The 16,588-nt window shown below is 37.1% G+C and overlaps 1 protein-coding gene across 1 annotated transcript in view; it reads left to right on the top strand.

The window, feature by feature from the left end:
* The window catches only part of CA10 (carbonic anhydrase 10), a 677,770-nt gene that overhangs the window by 622,819 nt on the left and 38,363 nt on the right, over positions 1 to 16,588 (top strand). Inside the window, exon 5 of the mRNA XM_056861664.1 lies at positions 15,225 to 15,320. Coding sequence (XP_056717642.1) covers positions 15,225 to 15,320 — 96 coding nt within the window. The remainder of the gene's footprint in view (positions 1 to 15,224; positions 15,321 to 16,588) is intronic.

The following is a 16,588-nucleotide window of genomic DNA, read 5'->3' as shown; positions in this document are numbered from 1 at the left end:
GTCCAGTAAGGTGATTTACACTTTCTTTCTTTTTTCTTTCTTTTTTTATAATTTTTATTAGATTTTTTTCTTTAAGAAAACATAAAAACAAACAAATACAACAAGAAAAAAATAAAAAAATAAAAAATAAATTACAAAAAAGAATACAAGAAATTGTAAAAGGGTATTCATGTACCATAATTAATACATTCATAATTACTAATTTATAATGTTAAACAAAGATACCCTTTCCTCTCCACCCACCTAAAGAGTGACCCTTCACCCAACTTCTGCAGAAGTGTCTTAACAGTTTTATTTTATCCATTAATATTATAAATCACAATTGTTAAAAAATTGATTTCTATATCTCATTAATTAATAAAGTAAAGTCCATTTTTGCCAACTTATCCCAATATGAGGTGGCCTTAACCCATGTTTTTTTTAATTCTCCCATATCCTTTCCATGCAGAAATTGCGTTAACCTGGCCATCCTCATATACATCCATAATTTCTCTCTCCAGTCAATGATTGAAGGTTTATTTACTTGTTTCCATACTTTGGCTATCACAATTCTTGCAGCAGCAAAACTGTATTGACAAATAATCCTATCTTGGTCAGATATATTTTTGGTGGGATTCCCAATAAGCAAAATGATGGTTTCCTTTTTACTCTACTATTAATCAAATTATTTGTTTCCCTTAATATTTTTTTCCAAATTTTTTTATTTTTTTTGCATAACCACCATACATGCATATATGTTCCTCTTTCCTTTCCACATTTCCAACAGATTCCCTTGTCTCCACTATTCATCTTGGATATCATAATTGGGGTTATATGCCATCTATAAAACATTTTATATAAATTTTGTCTGATTTCATTGGTTATTGTAAATTTAAATTCTCTCTTCCATAAATTTTCCCATTTATCCAAATCAATATTAAATCCTAAGTCCTTCATTCATTTAATCATAACTGGTTTGATTCTTTCTTGTTCTAGATTGGTCGTAATTAGTAATTTATACATTCTACCTATCAGTCCTTTATTTCCTTTATTTAATACTTTCTCTAACTCAGATTTATTTTTGTTAAATCCAAGCTGATTATCTTTATTAAATATATCTCTTAACCTATAATACACAAACCAATCCTTTATATCTAATTCTTCCCTACTTTTTAAAACCCATCTCTCTTCTTTCCAGTCAATAATATTTCTATACATATCTATATCTAAATTCAGCTGTAATCCTCTTCTCATATGGGCTTCTGTTGGATTAACCCATCCCGGAGTCCTTTTTTCTAAAATCCTTCTATATTTTTCCAAATTTGTAATAACCCTGCTCTAATTATATGAATATTAAAATCCCTATTTACCTTTTCCTTCTCATACCACAAATATGCATGCCAGCCAAAGCGGAGATTATAACCTTCTAATTCTAATATTTTGGGATTCTCTAGAATAATCCAGGTCTTTAATCAAACAAAACAAGATGCCTCGTAATACATTTTTAAATCTGGCAACCCTAATCCTCCTGTTTCTCTTAGCTGAATCAAATTATTATATGCTTTCTATGTTTTGCTTTACCCCACAAAAAGTTTAAAATATCTTTTTTCCAGATTTTAAATATTTTAGATCCTTTAATAATTGGTAAATTTTGAAATAAAAAAAGCATTTTAGATAATACCATCATTTTAATTACCGAATTTTTTCCCCAATTCTTCAGATCTATATTGATCTGCTGCCAACTTTTAATATAATTATTTTTAAATAGATTAAAATTATTTGAGGTTAACCAAATACCCAAATATTTTACCTGGTGTTCAATACAAAAGCCAGTACATTTTGATAATTCTTGCTGCTGCAAAGGTGTGATATTTTTAACCAAAATTTTTGTTTTATTTTTATTTATTTTAAAACCTGCGAGCTTCCCATAAACCTCAACCATTTTATTCCATTCCACAATCTGAGTAATAGGATTAGTTAAAAAACAAACTAAATCATCTGCATATGCTTTAACCTTAAAATGATTTCTCCCTATTTTATAACCTACGATATCTACATTATTTCTAATCTTTCTCAACAATACTTCTAACATAATAATAAACAATAAAGGTGAAAGAGGGCAACCTTGCCTGGTGCCCTTTTGAATTTCAAATTGTGAAGTTAATTCCCCATTAATCAACAGCCTAGCAGTTTGATGAGTATAAATATTAACAATAGCCGATTGAAATTTTTTCCCGAAATCCATATATTCCAACACTTTTCTCATGAATTTCCAATTTATGTTGTCAAACGCTTTCTCTGCATCCAAAAATATCATTGCAAAAGGTGTAGTATCAAATTCTGCGTATTCTAAAAGATCTAGCACTACTCTACCATTCTGGCTAATCAATCTTCCTGGAAGGAATCCTGCTTGGTCTTCATGTATAATATTATTTAATACATTCTTCAATCAATTTGCTAAAATCACTACAAAAAGTTTATAATCGTTATTTAGTAATTATATTGGTCTATAATTTTTAGTTTCTAATAAATCAGAATTTGGTTTAGGAATTAAAACTATATTTGCTTTTTTCCAAGTATCAGGAATAGATCCGTTCTGCAAACAACTATTCATTACTTTTAATAAATGTGGCGAAAGTTGTTCTGAAAAAACTTTATAATAAAATGCTGTGAATCCATCTTCGCCTGGTGCCTTATTTAATTTACTTTTACCTATTACTGCAGCTAGTTCCTCCTTTGTTATGTCAGCATCTAATAAGTCTTTATGTTCTTGTAAAATTCCTTCCCATTCAAATTGGTTTAAGTATACTTCTATTTCTTTTTCAGAAACTGCTCCTTGTCTATAAAGATTTGAATAATAATCAATAAAAGTTTCTTTAATTTTTTGTTTATCTGTTATAACTTTACCATCCTTCCTTATTTTCAAAATTGGTAATTTTTTATCTTTATGTTTAAGTTGCCATGCTAACATTTTACCTGGTTTATTTGAATGTTCGAAATTTTTTTGACTATTATACATGATTCTTTTTTCTATTTCTGAGGTTATTAAAAATTCATATTGATGTTGTAGATTTTTATTTTATCCATCTGTTCTTTTTTAAGTAATTTATTTTGTATTTTCCTTAACTGTATCTCTCCCTGTTTAATTTCCTCCAATATCTTCTTCTTTTTCCACTCTCTCTTTATACCACCTCGAATTTTGTTGTATTAATAAACCTCTTATTACAGCTTTCCCTGCATCCCATACAATCTCATCAGAAATCCCTTCATCTACATTTTCCAAAAAATAGTTTTGTATTTCTATTTTTAATTTATCTACAATCTTTTTGTTTTTAATAAATATTCATTAATAATCCAAGGTTTATTTCTCTTATTCCCCATGTTAATTTGAAGTAACAATGCATTATGATCTGATAACACCTTGGGCAAAATTTCAAGACCTTCTGACTGATTCACAGTATCTTTAGACAACCAAAACATATCTATTCTTGAATGAGAACAGTGTCTTGAGGAGTAAAAAGTATATCCTTTTTTGTTACCATTTATCAATCTCCATGAATCAAACATTTCCCATTGATCTGTTATATGATTAAAAATACCAGGTTATTTACCCTCACATTTCCCCATTTTCTTCTTTGTTGATCTGTCTAATCTTGGTTCTATTACCCCATTGAAATTTCCCATCCAGATCATTTTTTCATTGGCATATTTAGCTAATATTGATGCAAAATTAGTATAAAACAGTTTCTGATTATATTAGGTGCATAAATACCAACTAATATTATTTTTTGAAAACCACACAATATTTCTACCATCAAAATCTTTCCTTCTGTATCTTTATACAAAGTTCTAGGTTCATATATTGGAGGAATGTACATAGCTATTCCATTAATTTTTTTTCTTTTCATTACAAGATGTACATAATTTACCCAATTTAATTTGCTCCAACCTTGTAGCTTCCTTTGTTAGCATATGTGTTTCCTGTAAACAAAAAAAGTCAGCCTTAGATTTTTGTAAGTGATGAAATATTTTCCTCCTTATTTGGAGAATTCAAACCATTAACATTCCATTACACAATTTTCAGCATGTTAATAATTAATAAAAGCCCATTTTTAAATGATTTCCCCCCTAAAAGTATTTTATTACTCTCCCCTCCCTCCCCCCTCCACCCCTTTCCAGATTCCCTTTCCACTGAATTAACTGCAACCACCTCTGGGGTTAGGGATAATTTTAAGCTTTTTCTAAACAAAGCAATCTGGTTGATCATATAAAATTTACTTTGCCAATGTACAAACCACTGTAAAAAGAAAAGATTACTAGGAATTTAATCAAATATTACAATGACCACTAGATCTATGGATTAATTTACTATTAGGCCTTAGATAAGAGCATCACTGCACTTATTAATCCTTACTGCACCAACGTTTGAGAGAAGAGTGTCCTATGTTGCAATATATAGAACAGATAAATATAAATAGGCACAACTTTTTAAACTACTTAATCTGGGTAACAACATTTTCTAGAACCCAGTATTATCTTAACTTCTTTGTTATATTTATTTTTATTGATTTAGATATTTATACCCACTTTCTTCTCAAAGCATCTTAAAATATAGCCATCAGATTACTGTTGTATTACACATTTGTATTATATATTATTATGCAAATAGCAGGTCAAATGTTAGATTCAACTCTTCGTTCTTTTCAAAATGATTGAGGCAATGTTGTCACAAGAGAGTTTTGCCATTGCTGACCACTTTTCATTTCTTTGCCCCTTTCTGTAGTAGAATGGCAGGGGAAGAATAATCCTCTAAGAAACTCCCTTTTGAAAACTAAAATTAAACATTTACAAAATACCTTGGATCTGGGGCAGAGGAAGTTTCAGGCATTGTTTCAGATTCTTTTTTGTTCCAGGAAAACAATAGTTCAATAGTTTTCTATGATTTCCTGTTCTTGACAGGATATAAAGATCTATACTAATGAAACTTCCTCAGCTCTTGCTTCCACCAGAGCAATGTGGAAAAGAATTAGCAGAAAAGAATTGTAGGATCTAACACTCTCGGGGGGGACTATAGCCTGTCTCTTATTGTATGCTAAAGGATATGTCAGGTCCAATGGAGGATGCCTTCCTCGGCCAGAGCCAGCAAGACTCTGTACTTAGCAGAAATCTATCATAAGATCCAGCCAAGAGAGGTGAAAGTGGTATGCTAGAAGGTTCATTGCCCTTATACTCACCCCACTATTGTTTCTGATCACAGACGGCACAAGGCTTTGTAGTGCTTCAAAAACTTGCAAAAAATGACAAGACAATGAAAAAATACATGCACTGTGAGGAAAAATATATTTGTCAATATTCCTGAAAACAGTTGCCTGTCTCTGATTTCAGTTTGTTAACAAAATTTGAAGTTGGATCCACAGTAGTGTGAGCACCATTCTGATTGTTCAGTGGGACTTTCTGAACACTCAAAAAGCCACTCCAGAGGTTTGGAGGAGTCTCTAGGATAGCATAGGATGAGGTTCAAGAGGGTCACAGTTAAAGGGGGAGGATATATGCGATCTCTCATACACACCTTGCCAAATAAAAGTATCTGTGGTACTTTGGAGCATGATGGGAGTTTCACCTTGCCAAACTTTGTTTATTAATAGAAGCTTTAATGTAGTTCACTCTTAGTAAGACTCTTCTGTTTGGATTGCTCTGAACTGGTGTGTCTGAAACATGCAGTCTTAGGAGGAGGGACACTGATAAGTTCTGGGGTTTTGTCAGCTACAATAAGAGTAATTAATCTTAATTCTAGCCCTCTCTCTGAAAAAACACAGGCTTTTATTCCTCAAGGGAAGCAAAGAAGGCTCAGTTGTTTTGTGGCAAATTAATCTTACAAAGGGAATCTTCCAAAGAAAATCAATAGCTTATAACAAGAGCTCAGAAGCGTAAAACCAGAACTGAAAGGGGATTTTCCTTTTAGACTTCACTGTAAACAATGCTCTTGGTATTAAATTATACTGTTTAGTGGGCAAAACTACCCAGCTACGATCTGGCCTCCCATTTTCTACTGAAAACATGCCATAGACTTGGGAAATTCCAGGAGATTTTGTGATGATGTCTAAGGAGGGCAAGGTTTGGGGAGGGAAGAGTCCTCAGAAAGGTATAATGTCATAATGTCCACCCTCCAAAGCAGCCATTTTCTCCAGGGGGACAGATTACTTTTGTCTAGTGTTCAGTTGTAATTCTAGGGGTTCTCCAGGTCCTACCTGGAGGTTGGCAACCTTATACCTAGCAGCAACCTTTGGATGACTTGATATCACTTGACTTACATGACTCAACTAGGCCTGGCTGCTTGCTACTGTTCAACAATAGCCACTAGCCACCCTATGAAAGCCAGTGTGGTGTAGTAGTTAAGCTTCAGAGCTTCTGTTCCTTGTCTAATTATGGCCAGCATGGAATTTGCCTTTTTCACAGCAGCAGCACACTGGGTTGACACTTCATCGAGCTGTCCATTACCACCCCAAGATCCCTTTCTTGGTTTGTCGCTACCCAAACAGATCCCATCGGTGTATGGGGCTGGGGGGGAGGAGGCCTGGAGCCACAATGGGGGAGATGGCATTCCTCCCCTCTGAGTTTTGCAGGGCCCAACTTGTTTTTCGCTATTTTGTTTATTATTATTAAATGTATACCCCGCCCCTTCCCAGCACTGCCAGTAGCTTGTCCTACCAGTAGCTTGTTAGCAGTCACCACTGCCCCCACACTTTTTAAAAAGCTGTGGCTTTTCCTTCCAATTTTTTTACCCCACATTTCTGCATCCTTCTGTTCTTCTTTTCCTGCCCCCTCCCTCTTTCAACATCATGTTCCTTCCTCTCTGACCACGCACAACTAGTCTCTTTACTCCTGTGCCTGTCTGTCACCATGACATCCCATTCCTTCCCTCCCTGTCCCTCTCTTGTGGCCCATTCAATTTAAAAATGGCAACTTTAATATTATGAATTACCACTACTGTAATGAAATTGGAATTGTTGCAATCCCCATTGGCTACCTTGTGGGCCTTTCATTATAAATGGTGTTTAAATCTACTTGCCTTTAGGTTTTAAGTCAATTTTATTATTAAAACTTCTAATGCATTTAATTAATTCAGCCAGAATCAACAGCAGTGTAAATACACAAAAGGGTAGAAAAGGTAGAGGGAGTCCACAGTCCTGGAAGCAAAAATGGGTCATTATGTGATCAAGTTTTAACCAAATTATTTGGAACAACTGGAGTGGAGGGGATAATTACTTATTGCCTACACTCAACTCCATTAACATGATTATATAATACTACATAGCTAGGTTAACTATAATGGGATGGGAAGTATGTAGGGAAGGTCATACCAAGGTTGCCCTACATTCCCGCGTAGTGTCCTAAGATCCCATTATGCTGCACTGTAGAAAGAGGCAAAACAAAGGAATGTATGTGGACCTGAAAAGAGCACTATAAACACTGCATTTAAGTTAAATGGATGTGCCCATTCCAGTGAACCATTTATATGAGTATGTATTCCATAAGCCATTTGTATATTAGTATGCATTCCAAAAGCCAATGCATGAACACAAATAGTGGAAGATAGAAATATTAAGAAGGATTCTACAGAAACTGCTCAGTTCAAAATTAATAAAAAACCATGGTTTTGTGTTAACAGTGGTTTGTGAAACCAAGATTCAGTTTGCAGATGATCAGTCACATCCTGGTTTGCCTCGACAAATGCTGGTTCATCACCTTAATGCTGTTCACAGGGAGAGCAGTGCTAGGGAACAAGCCAGGACTAAGCCCCAAAGTATTTGTACATCCAGCAAAACCATAGTTAAGGCTAACTGCAGTTAATAAACCAGCTTCTGCTATTGTTTTAGATTGCAGTTTGACAGGCCCTAGCTGATTATAGTCACCACAGTGGCTTGCATTCAGACACATTATAAATAAACTATGGATCTGCAGGATGTTTGAAGTTTGCTCTTACACGTGTGTGTCTCTGTGTGTGCATGTGGATTTGTGACAAAGAATACAGTGAAGAAATTGGGTGGAATAGTGACTAATCAGTCTCTAAATACTTCACAAGTGTTCCCTGGTTGTTTGTGCTTAGCTCAGTCCCACAAGTTAATTAAGACTTTATTGTGTCCAAAAAAATGATGATTTATAGAACAATCCTAAACAGGTCTACTTAGAAGTCTCCCAGTTTAGTCAATGGGACTTATTCCCAGGAAAGTCTTGGGACTGCAGCCTTACCATGTTCGTTTCTCATGGTGAGTATTGCAGGCACTCAAATGGGAAAAATTGGTTTTTGACAAGACAAAACAACTGTTCATCTTCAGTTATTCTTTTCAGCTTGGCGAATGGCCACTCTTGCCACTCACTGTACTCCACCATCTAATTTCCTCAAGACTAATAGCACATATTTTAAAAATCATTTGAAAGTCCAATCCAGCAACATGTAAGCACTTGTTCCATAGGATTCCCAATAGCCACATCAGGAGACTAGTAGTCCAAGAGTTGGTTTATTGGTAACACAGGTAAGCAGAGCTTAGAAATCGAAAGGCAGCAATGAGGGGGGAAATGGAATGCACTTGATTATATGAGAACACTACAAAAACAGGCGCAATACAGTCTCATGAGATAATACCAAACAGCTTAGAAATACCAAGTCTCCCCCGAGTCTCCTCGGCCCTGGGAAGCACAGCGAAGCTAGCGGGTTAGATAAGCAACCTTGGAATCCGAGCCGAAACAAAAGGCTGCCAGAGTTCAAAGACAGCCTGACACAACAAAACAAAAGCAACATAAGCTATTAAAGCCACAAACTGGCGTAAAACAACAGACAGTAAGCCATAAAAGCTGTATATATTGTACCATGAAACAATGCCTGGAAGAAAAGGAAGTGATGTGTTGCCCTCTTAAAGAAGATATGAATAAGGTGCTAAGCAGATATCCCCATGGAATGCATCCCATTGTTGTGCTCTTCCTGCTCTTACCTGAAGGAACATGTTAGAAAAGCCTTCTCTGAAATCTTTCGCAACCAGAAAGGTACATCAAGGAAAATGCATTCTCACAAGTATGCTGGGACTCAAATATTGCATTTGCAAGAAATGTTCAGGGCCCTCCCCTACTGCAAAATGATGTGGTCAAATTACCTCTTGGTCATTTACTAAACCATAAAATACATATGACTCGACTTCCTAATTGCGTCCCATTCCAATCTATCCTTAGTGAAACGGGAATGATGACTTTAGAGACCAAAGCTTGGCTCTTAACTTTTAAATATTGGATTAAGATTCATTTTTCTCCAAATGAAAATCGTCTTACTCCCTTCCTATTAAAAGAAACTGCAGATACAAAATGGTTCACGCTTATCCCACACAAACTGAAAATCTTGGGATTAGATATAGACAATCTATTGATGCTGGATAGACAAACCATTTCCCGAGTTATCAAGCAGAGACTACTTGACCATGAAAGACAAACAATTCTGCCCACAACTCCTTTGTCTTGTTCTCCACCCAAATTGGGTCTTTCTCCCAATTTTGGATCGCTTCAGGGTTACTTTTATTTTTTAAATGAGCCCTCCCTCTGCAGGGCTTTTATGTTAGTTAGACTAAACGCCTTTCCATCGGCAGTTTTATTCGGGAGATTTAGTGGTACCCCTTTGGAAAAGAGAATTTGTGGCTGTGGCTTGAACCAGATAGACTCCATCTATCACATTTTATTGGAATGCAAAATGCTAGTGAACCTACGCACTAAATTTCTAATGCAATTAATTCTGGATAGGAATTCTTCCCTGCACTCCTTGTTCAGACTTTTAATGAATGGGTATGATTCAGAAATTACTGAAGTAGTAGCCATGTTTCTGAAGCAAGCTTTCGTGATAAAAATTAAACCAAACAGATAATAGCTGCTATTTCTGTTACTTGTAGACATTTGTTTTTTATATATACCTTATATCCACTGTATTCCGGCATACCCCATTTCATTCATGTCTATTGATAGACTTTGATATTGATGCTTTGTTATTTTGACTAATTCTGGAATACCTGGAACGATCTTATATGCCAATAAAGGTTTTTGATTTGATTTGATATGACTCAAATTTTATAAGAAAATTACACAAGGTAAGGGAAACCTGTGTTTGACAAAGTAATGCAAATGCAGGGAGAAATTTTCAGGGGTGACATGTTGGAAGAGGGTGTGCTTAATCCTTCTCACACTTCCATGCCCAACTAGAGTTTACTCCATTTGGACATATTTCCAGTATCAAAACATGGTTGGAAAAATGAGTTATAGGTGGCCGGGATTGGGGGAGGGGAGCATCTGCCAAGGAGAATCATTGGATGAAGGAAGGTTTAAACACCCCTTCCTCACCCATCCATTCTACCATGCAAAGTGTTTCCTGCCCCTTGTATTATGAGGCAAAGACAGGATTGGAACTCTGTGGTTGGATCCTAATGTGTAGTTACACCATTAGCTCTAATATTATCTGAGCTAAAAGTAGCCATTCAGTTTACTGCTGGTGTTTTGCACTCAAAAACAATTTCTGGAGTGGACTTGCAGTCAGTGTTTCTACATACTTTCAGATGATTACAGTACCAAGAGCTGCCCCTACCTTTACTTGGCCCTTTCTGCTTTTTTAAATTACAGCTTTCCTTTCTTGCATCACATCACTGCCTCTGACACTGCGAATTAGTGGAGAGGAACATCCAAACTAGCTATCATGACCTCTTTCTTCCTGAACTCATTGACTGACCTTGGCTATAGAAATGAGCACCAGCAGTAAATATCCAACAAAAAGGAGTTGCCAAAAAGGACATAATCCCAAAGTTGTACGACATTATAGAGGTTCTGTAAATTCATAAATGGGTACCTAATGAGCATGTAACCTTTTGTCACCATTAAGAGGGAACCCTAATTAATTCTTTACAAGGCCTTTAGCAGACAGATCACAATAGGATTGTGTTAATGCTTCCTCCAGCTCTGCTGGCTGTTAAAACAATGTAGATGTCTTCATTGCCTTTGACATTTTTCCTTCTTCTGCCCAAGTTAGTCTGTTTGCTGCCTTAAAAAATAACCTACTGTGCCAGATGTAAAATAAAAATAAAAATCAAGCAACATTTTTTTCTTCTCTGATACATTGTAAAGTAAAATAAATTATGACATTGAGTCAACAGTTTTGACCTTCCTATTATAGTTTTTCTGGTTTTAAGCATTCTCTCAATTAAATTGAAAGCTGTTCTTCACACACATAGATCATAATCTGAGCCCTTTAGTTTGAGGAATCAGAAGATGCAAGGCACGTTGCCATCCATTCTGCACAATTTAAGAAGTGTTGGAACTTCTTGCTATGGATTATTTAAAGATACCATCTATGACCTGGCACTTTCACATAGAGAACAAAATGATACGTCAGAAAAATATGGCTGCTATCATAAAAATTGGAGTTTCTACAGATAAACTGCCCATATGGAGATGTCCACTTGCAACTTTATGCAAATGGTGCTTCCATACAAATCCAAGTATTGATGGATTTATCTCCCATAAACTTGCCCAATCCCCCTTTAAATCCATCTAATCTAGTTGTGCTCACTACATCCTATGGCCATGAATTCCTTAAGTTTATTACTCTTTGAATAAAAAAACTAGTCCCTTTGGTCCAACCTGAATTTATTTCCTGTTGATTTCTTTGGGTGCCCATGAATTCTAATACTGTGGGAGATGGAGAAAAAGTTCTCTCTATCCACTTTCTTTACTCCATCCACAATTTCATAAAGCTTTGTCATGTCCTTCTTTGTCTTTTGTCTAAACTAAAAGCTCCAAACTTTTTCACCTTTCCATGGAGGCAAGGTGCTCCCTCTACTTAATCATTTTGGGTGCCTTTTTAAACAGCTTTCCCAGTATTATCTTACCCTTTTTTAGATTTGATGGGCAGAACTGTACACTGCCCTTTCCAGCCCCATCAATGTATTTTTCCCCAGTGTACATCACTTTATACTTACATTGAATTTCATTTGCCATGTTATTGCCTTCTGACCCAGTTTGCTGTGTTATTGCCTTCTGACCCAGCCTCTAACCACCCTGAATAACATAATATCATATGCAAGTCTGGCTGTTTCTCTGCTCACCCCGATTCCAGATAATTTATAAACAAATTGAATAGTGACCCTTCCAATAATGATCCATTGAGCCATGCTGCTTAGTTCCCTCCACTGTGAGAACTGTCAATTTACAACTATTCATTTTCTTGTTGTTTTAACTAATTTTAAGTTCACAAGAGGGCCTATTCCTTTATTCCCAGACTGCTTAGGACAGTTTGGTAAGGGACCTTTTAAAAAGCTTTTTGGAAATCCAAGTATATAATTCCTGCCACATCGCTATTGTCCACTCGCTTGTTAACTGTCTCAAAGAACTCCAGAAAGTTGCTAAGACGGGGTATCACTTTACAGAACCCATGCTGATTCTTTCTAAGTGGGGCTTGTTCTTCTGTGTGTGTTTTTCTTTACTAACGTTTAATAACAGTTTTACCTTTAATAACATATTCCACCAGTTTACCTAGGGTAACAGGCCTGTAATTTCTCAGATCTTATCCATAGTGTAGGAATCATGCAAGCTGTCTATGTAGAACCCTTTTGTATCACTTATTTCTGTGTGCTGCTTTAACATGGAGGCAAACTACATGATACGTTTTGTCACTAGTTTGCCCATGTTTCCAGCAGATGCACAGTAGCTGCAGGGAACTGCTTCTTGAAAAACAGGCTTAGAATGGCGCCACAGTGGAAGGAAGGGCTCCTGAGTCTGCCCCCAAGCAATTTTCTCACACAAAAACCATGCAGAGGTAGTTATAGCACTGATTTTGCTGCTCCATGTGCACAGATATGACACATGGAGCAATAAAATCAGCAAAATAATTCTTCCCCAGCGTGGTTTTCACATGAGAAAACTGCTTGAGAGGGAGGCAGAAGCCTTTCCTCCCCTAACCCCCCACCCCCAATGGCATAATTCCAAGCCTATTTGGGCTCTCCCCTTTTTAAGAAGCAGTTCTCTGCAGTTGTTGCATAGCTGAGGGAACACAAGCAAAGTAGTGTGAACAAGTGATTAAATGTATTGTGTAGTTTGCCTCATGGAGAAACAGTTCTCATTCACTACTTTTTACTGCATGGTTTGTCTCAAGCCAGGATAATTCGTGTCCTACAAAGCCAAGAGAATTCCCCAGCTATATATTACTAGATCTGAGGAAGTCCCTTGTATAACTTTTGTGGCTCAAATAAGAGAGATACGAGGTACACAAAATGTTTCATAGAACAAGACCCCTCTCCCTCCATATGTTTGCTGCTGCTGCTGCTGTGCTTTTTGTTATTTGCCTTACTGTTTATATGGTCCCATTATTTTCCCATAGTGCACTAGAGTTTAGCCCAGTTAAGCTTCAAACATCATCACATAACCTAATCTCATAACCCATCGCACTGCATCCTGCCCTCACTCTGGTATCTAAAGAGAGTGTGTGCAGCGTAGTATGGCAGTTTGAGTGTCAGAATACAATCAGCAAAACCTGGCTTCAGATTCCCACTGAGCTGTAAAGCTCAGAAAGTGCTTATGGGCTGGTCAATCTCTCTCAGCCTAACATACCTCACAGGGTTGTTGTGATGAAAAAAAATGGAGGGGGTACCCTTTAAATCATCTTGAGCTCCTTGGAGAAAGGGCAGGACCAAAATGTAATAATTCATTTATTTATATTTTAATGAAATGTGTTTAATATTAATATGTATTATATTTTATATGCATAAATTTATATTTATATTCGTAATGATGTCTAGCAGTGAAGAAGAGCATGATTGTTGTCCCTGGTAAATGGGATGAATGCAGTGCCAGTGTTCACTATTTCCCCCCCCCCATTGCCAAAGCCCCCCATTGTCAAAGGTAGAGTTGTACACCCTCTGATAACTTCCCAAGGGTTTGTCCCCTGTTTCTCCTTTTTATTTATTTAGTAAATGTATATGCTGCCTCTCATGTGATCTGCTCATGGCCACTCACAAAAGAAAAACAAATACAATCAACTTCTTAAAAAACACACATCATTATTAAAAGAAGTGATTAAAAAACATTCAGCAGCCTAAAATGATATCCATAAAACAGTCTACAGACTAGAGATGAACCATGAAAACAGCTTTCAAAATGGAACCCGTCAGTTTAAACCCTGGGTAAGGAGAAATGTTTTGGACTGGAACCTTCAGGACAGTAAAATAGATGCTGGGTCAACCTAAAGGAGGAAGGCATTCCAAAGGCAAAATGCAAGCAGCAAATATAATCACCTCAGCAGACAGCAAATATAGGATTATTACATCCCTAAAACAGCACCGTGGTACAGAGTGGTAAAGCTGCAGTACTGTAGTCTAAAGCTCTGCTCACGACCTGAGTTCGATCCCGACGGGAGTCAGTTTCAGGTAGCCGGCTCAAGGTCGACTCAGCCTTCCATCCTTCCGAGGTTGGTAAAATGAATATCCGGCTTGCTGGGGGTAAAGGGAAGATGACTGGGAAAGGCACTGGTAAACCACCCCGTACACAAAGTCTGCCTAGGAAACGTCAGGATGTGACGTCACCTCATGGGCCAGGAATGACCCGGTGCTTGCACAGGGGACCTTTACCTTTAGGGGGCTGCCATATGTGGTTGGTGGGCAGCATTCAGCTTGGTAGATAAAAAGTTGTAAAGCCAAAGGTTACAACAGGTACAGCTTTCAAGCCTGTGATTAGTCTAAGCATTTAACTCTGGGCTGCTGCCATGAACCCAAACTATGTTTGATTTAAATGTTTTAGAGTCTGCAATGTCAATTTCTGCCGCTCATGCTTGTGCAAGGGGTTTGTCTCCAGCCATCCCTGTTTGTAGCTTGGATTGCTGAAAAGACATTTTACTTGGCGCCTATATTCAAGGGCTAGTGCAGCAGGAAACCAGTGCCGACCTCTGCAGTGCGTTTTGTATCTTAATGTGTTAAATTCATTTATTGACAATGGAGAGGAGAAACGACTGGTGCGGTGCCAATACAAGCCAGATGGTCACTGTGGTTATTAAAACCATGCAGGCTGCAAAACCGCCAGCAAAAAAAGTATGATTATGAAATTTTACAAGCTTGGTAGAGATCATGTTGCAAACAAATCTGCATTTATAAAGAGGGCATTTGTTGTTTGCAAAGAGAGGAATGAATTTGATTCTCCAGTATTTAATCTTCATTTCCCTTTATTTTCTTTAGGTTCAGCTAATCCACTATAACCATGAGCTATATACAAATGTTACGGAAGCTGCAAAAAGTCCCAATGGCTTGGTGGTAGTTTCTATATTTATGAAAGTAAGTACAGTACAATTTCAGATACATTGAGTTATATTTGCTATTGTAGTGGCCAGCACCTGGTCACTGGACCCTAATCCTGAAAATCAAACTTCCTCTGGGAATCTTGCTATAGTGTAGAGTTGCCAGGTGGCCATGGGCAGGGGAGTGTACTGGTATGCTCTTAATGACTGCCCGTTGAAAAGCCATCACTGTGACCAGTGCCTCCGTATGCAACTTTCCTGTTATAGAATCCTTTCAAAGGTGCACACTGTCTTCTTTATTTGGTAGATGCTTTCACAGCATACATTTTTAGGCCTCTTTTTAGTATCTTCCCATCCCATCCTCATTTTCTCTTTTTTATTTTTATTTATCTTTTTACAAAATGGCCAGTGTGGTGTAGTGGTTAGGAATGGTAGACTCTAATCTGGAGAACCAGGTTTGTTAGCCCACTTTTGCGCATGAAGCCAGCTGGGTGACCTTGGGCTAATCACAATTCTCTCTGAACTCTCTCGGCCCCACCTCCCAAGGTGCCTGTTGTGGAGAGAGGAAGGGAAGAAAATTTTAAGCCGGTTTGATTCAACTTTAAAAGGTAGAGAAAGTCGGCATATATTGGGGGCCCATAAAAGTCCCAATACAGAATCAAGACTACTGTATTAAGCAATGTTTATATACTTAAGGTCAAGATAGATGGGCTTTCACTGGCCATTTTTGCATGGTCAATTTTGATGCTCGCTCAAAGTTCTTTTTTAAAATGCGGAGGACGGTGGCCATGGGGGGCAGGAGCTGACCCCCCCATGCTTTTGTTTGATTGTTTAAGTGTGATGTTAGTGCTAAAATGATATAAATCCATAATACATTAAAATTTATTAATTTCAATGACGAATAGAGCAGCTGAGTTAAAGCCCCCCTTCATCCACCAGGGCAATGGCAGTGTGAGAAATTGATGGCTGCAAAAATGCCACTCTGCTCTGTAGCCAGATTCAACCCAGAAACAGAGACGACTCAAGTCTATAAAAGCAAGAGGAAAATTTTAATTTTTGCTAGCAAAAGGGAAAAGTTTAGCCTTGTGGCTAAAAATGACTCTTCCAAAGTGTCCACTCCTCTTTTCTCAGTTTTTATACAATTTTGAAGTCTTTGTCTTCTCAGATATCATGATGCATCATAGTTCTGTCATTTATCCAGCCCCGAGCTCAAGTTACGATTAGCTCACCAGTTTGTTGATTTGTACAAGTCTGTATCAGTCTATGACATCATCTTACGAATACACCTGTTCATAGCAAAAAGCC

Source organism: Euleptes europaea, chromosome 1 (genome assembly GCF_029931775.1).
Source record: "Euleptes europaea isolate rEulEur1 chromosome 1, rEulEur1.hap1, whole genome shotgun sequence".
Lineage (NCBI taxonomy): Eukaryota > Metazoa > Chordata > Lepidosauria > Squamata > Sphaerodactylidae > Euleptes > Euleptes europaea.
Note: the sequence above shows the minus strand (reverse complement) of the source record. Positions and strands in the feature narration are given on the sequence as shown.